At 35.2% G+C, this 4,206-nt stretch overlaps 1 protein-coding gene across 1 annotated transcript; it reads right to left on the bottom strand.

The window, feature by feature from the left end:
* Positions 1-2,640: 2,640 nt before the first annotated feature.
* LOC126070467 (olfactory receptor 14C36-like) lies at positions 2,641-3,579 on the bottom strand. Its single transcript, XM_049874666.1, has one exon. It carries the CDS (start codon positions 3,577-3,579, stop codon positions 2,641-2,643), a length of 939 nt encoding a protein of 312 aa, XP_049730623.1.
* Positions 3,580-4,206: the final 627 nt, after the last annotated feature.

Below are 4,206 nucleotides of genomic sequence, written 5' to 3'. Positions count from 1 at the left end.
TCTATTCACAATATCTGGGAGGAAAATGAAGTGCAGATCTGGAGTGCATAATAAAAAGTTATGGACACCTATGGTATGCTTTCCCAATGGATATCTTGTGTCTCTGAGTGTTGTCTAGCACCCATTTCCCCATGATAAGACTTCTTGGCGTAACCACTTCCACAGCCAAAACTGATTTTTTTAAACCCATTCAACCTTTTTTTTTTTAAAAATATTTCTGGCAATAGTTTCTTTTTTAATATGGTAAAATTTTTATAATATATAATATTCCATTTTACCTACTTTTAAGTGTACACTTCAGTAGCATCTATTACATTCACAGCATCGTGCACCTATAACAACTATTTATTGCCAAAGTTTATTGTTGATTATGTTTATTAAATACAAGTCATTAATCCAGAAGTGACAATCAGTTCATTTAAAGTAAGGACTCTTGCACTTCCCTGCATCCTTAACACTTTACTTTAAATATCGTGTAGTGAAATGAGGTTTATGGTTTTAACATTTACCTGGCACTGATGGGCTTCATACCAGAATTATTGGCATAAGTAAAATATAAAAGCTATTAGGCTCAATGGAATCTTCCAAAATCTCCGTGGTGCAATAGATGATGGCTGAAATCCAAAATAAGTCTATTTCCCGAGTGCCCTTGACAAACTTGTGTGATATTTCAAACCAAGACACTCATCTGTAAAATCAGGGAATGTTATTATCAGCTATATGCTGTGTTGAAATGTTAAATAAGATAAATAATTTTAACAAACTTTGTACAATTCTTGCCACAAAATGTTATGGTTATTATGGATTGAAAATTTTTATTATGATATAAGGATAAAGTATATGTGCATTGTATCATAATGCTAACAATAACTGCATGGGAAAAAAACATTCAAAGTCTGACAGTTTATCCTTTAATCAAGGAAATGTTGATCATTCCTAGTGTTCGTTGGCATTAATGTTCTTCTCCCTTTCAGCATTTGGTGGAATATTGCCCACCTAACATTCCTTGACAGTAGGTATGGCCAAGGACTTATTAGGCCAATGATATGTGAGCAGAAATGAAAAGTAGACACATAAAGAATCAGTGTACACTCCTTTGTATTCTCTTCATTTAAGTGACAGGTGCTTGAATAGGGAAATTTACACTTTTATACTCAAAATGATTTTATGTTAAATGTTCTAACATAAGTGATGTTATGTTAAATGTCATGAGTCCCTTTCTTTTCAAATGTACATCAGAGCTTCTTTTCACATAGATGCTTTGTATTTTTTATTGTGACTCTTCTGATGTCACAATGTATATTAGAATCTCTTTTCCAGTATATATTTTACATTGTTTAGTCTTAACCTCAGTTTTGAAAATATGTCCTTGGATTGCAGCTCGTAGTTTCGCACTGCTGACCTTTTAGTTAGTAGCTGAGTGCTTAACTCCTGTCCCACCAGGCCTTCTTTGGATCTATGGATACCCATTGCCTTGGAGTCAATTCTGACTCATAGTGACCCTATAGGACCTAGTAGAACTGCCCCATAGGGTTTCCAAGGAGCAGTTGGTGGATTCAAAGTGCCAACCTCAGGATTAGCAGCCATAGCTCTTAACCACTATGCCACCAGTGTTTCCAGATAGGTGCATGATAATAACTGGAGATAAAAAATTGGTATATTAGCTTAATTAACCTAGAAAATAATATTTAAAGCATGTAAACACAGAAATGTATCCCCAAACCACTTGACCTTATCATTTTTTATTGTGTATATATATAGAGAGAGAGTGTATATATAGAGAGAGAGTGTATATATAGAGAGAAAGAGAGTCCTGGTGGTGCAATGGTTAAGTGTTCAGCCGCTAATCAAAAGGTCAGCAGCTGGAATCTACCAGCTGCTCCTTGGGAACCACATTGTCCTATAGGGGTGCTATGCGTCGGAATCAACTTGAAGTCAGTAGGTAATAAATGGGTTTATATATATATATATAACATTTTACACTTAAACTTTTTGCCATTAAAATTCAGCAAAGTAAATTTTGGTTTGATTATAACTTATCTATATATTTTCCCTAAGGTATAAGGGAAGTGGTGTAAAGTGTTTCGAATCCCCTCATGCACAACTACTTTTTCAACCAAACCCAACTCCCTTTTCACAGGATACCTTTTAGTGATATTTTTATGGTCCTCAAAAGAATATATATTTTCATAATTATTTTGAGAATGAATAAATGACGGAATATTTTCATTTCTTCTATAAAATACAAAATATGGCAATTCAAAATAAATTGACACAGTATTCTTTCTAGGTTTATCAATATTTTAAGGATGGAAAAGTACATAAAATAAAGTTTAATATAAAATATTCCTAAGGATAACATTTTAAACTTTTTAAATGGAAATACTTGGGGGGAGCTTTTAATTTGCCAAACACTTATGACTAGGGCTTGCTTATTCGTAACACCAGATCTCTTACCCATTTGCCAATTCAAATCATTCAAAACCCTCAGAAAGGAAAGATTTTGATAAATGATATATGCAAATGAGTTTATATATTATATTTACATAAAGTATATTCATGTAATTCCAATTAATAATCTCAATTTATTGCTGAAGACATAAATTTCACCCGTAAATTAGGGTGAGCATAAGCAATTTCCTATAAATTTCCTGATTGAAATATTTTTTTCATGATTTTCCTGATGGCACATTTCATTTGTTCATTCCTAAGAGTATAGATAATTGGGTTGAAGAAGGGGGGAATTACAGAATAGAACAGAGAAAGGACCACATCTTGGATGGTTGCAGGGATTGCAGATGGCCTTATGTACATATAGAAGCTTGAGCTAAGGAAGACAGACACCACAAGGATATGAGGGATGCAGGTGGAAAAGGTCTTTGCTCTGTCAGTTCCACTTGGGAACTTGAGCACAGTAGAAAACATGTGAATGTAAGACCTGATGATGAAGATGAAAGAGCCTCCACCAGTCACCAGACCAGAGGCAAGGATTATGATCTCATTGCTGAAGGTGTCAGAACAGGAGAGCTTCAGCAGAGAGGGAATGTCACAGAAAAACTGATGAATAATGTTGGACTGACAAAATGGCAGCCTGAAAGTGATGCCTGTGTGGAATCCTGAGTAGACCAGACCACTGAGGATGGAAGCCAGTGTCATCTGGACACAGGCTTGAGGGTTCATGATCACAGGGTAGTGGAGAGACTGGCAGATGGCCACATAGTGGTCACGGGCCATGATGGTGAGGAATAACAGCTCTGCATATACAAAGAAAACCACTAGGAAGACCTGAGTTACACAACCTGCCTTTGAAATGGCACTACTGTTAAGCAGGTTGTTGACACATGAATTAGGGACTGTTACAGAAATGTAGCATGCATCCAAGAAGGAGAGATTTCTGAGGAAGAAGTACATGGGGGTGTGAAGGCTCTTGTCCAAGGTGGTGACAAAAACAAAGAGAAAATTCCCAATGAGAGTCACCAAATACATCAGAGAGAAGGATACAGCAAGCAAAACCTGTAGTTCCCAAACATCAGAAAATCCCATCAGGAGAAATTCCATCACTATGGTGTAACTGGGCATCTTTTGATGAGGTAGCTCACACCTGGGAGGCAATGAGAGAAGCCCTGAACACATGAAGAATTAAATTATGACAAGATGGCTTTCAATTATTTTTCTCTTCCCCCCTTCTAATTCTAACTCCTATTGCTATTCCTAATATTTTGGATGTTAGATTATGTAGTGCTTCAGTAAAAAAAAATTTTTTTTTTTTACTGAAGCACTACATAATCTAACATCCAAAATAGCTTCCATAATATTCCTATTTCTACTTCAGGAATGAACTGAAAATCACAACCATTTTCTTAGAAATAAGACACATATGGGAACATATAATTTTCTAATGATAAAATAGGTAAAATATAGATGGAGTCCCTGGGTGGTACGAATGTTGATAACCAAAAGGTTCAATGTTTGACTCGACCCAGGATGTCTCAGAAAAAAGGCCTGGTGATTTGTTTATAAAAATTTAACCACTGAAAATCCCATGGAGCACAGTTCTAATCTAACACACATGGCAACTTTTTTTTTTTTTTTTTTTTAATATATAGATTATATAGTTGGCTTTTTAAGGAACTTTGAAGATAATGTAATAATTTTGGGTAACTGGAATAAAATCTTTTAGGTGTTTTTCCAGTCTTACATTCTCAT

Source organism: Elephas maximus, chromosome 2 (genome assembly GCF_024166365.1).
Source record: "Elephas maximus indicus isolate mEleMax1 chromosome 2, mEleMax1 primary haplotype, whole genome shotgun sequence".
NCBI classification, from domain to species: domain Eukaryota; kingdom Metazoa; phylum Chordata; class Mammalia; order Proboscidea; family Elephantidae; genus Elephas; species Elephas maximus.
Note: the sequence above shows the minus strand (reverse complement) of the source record. Positions and strands in the feature narration are given on the sequence as shown.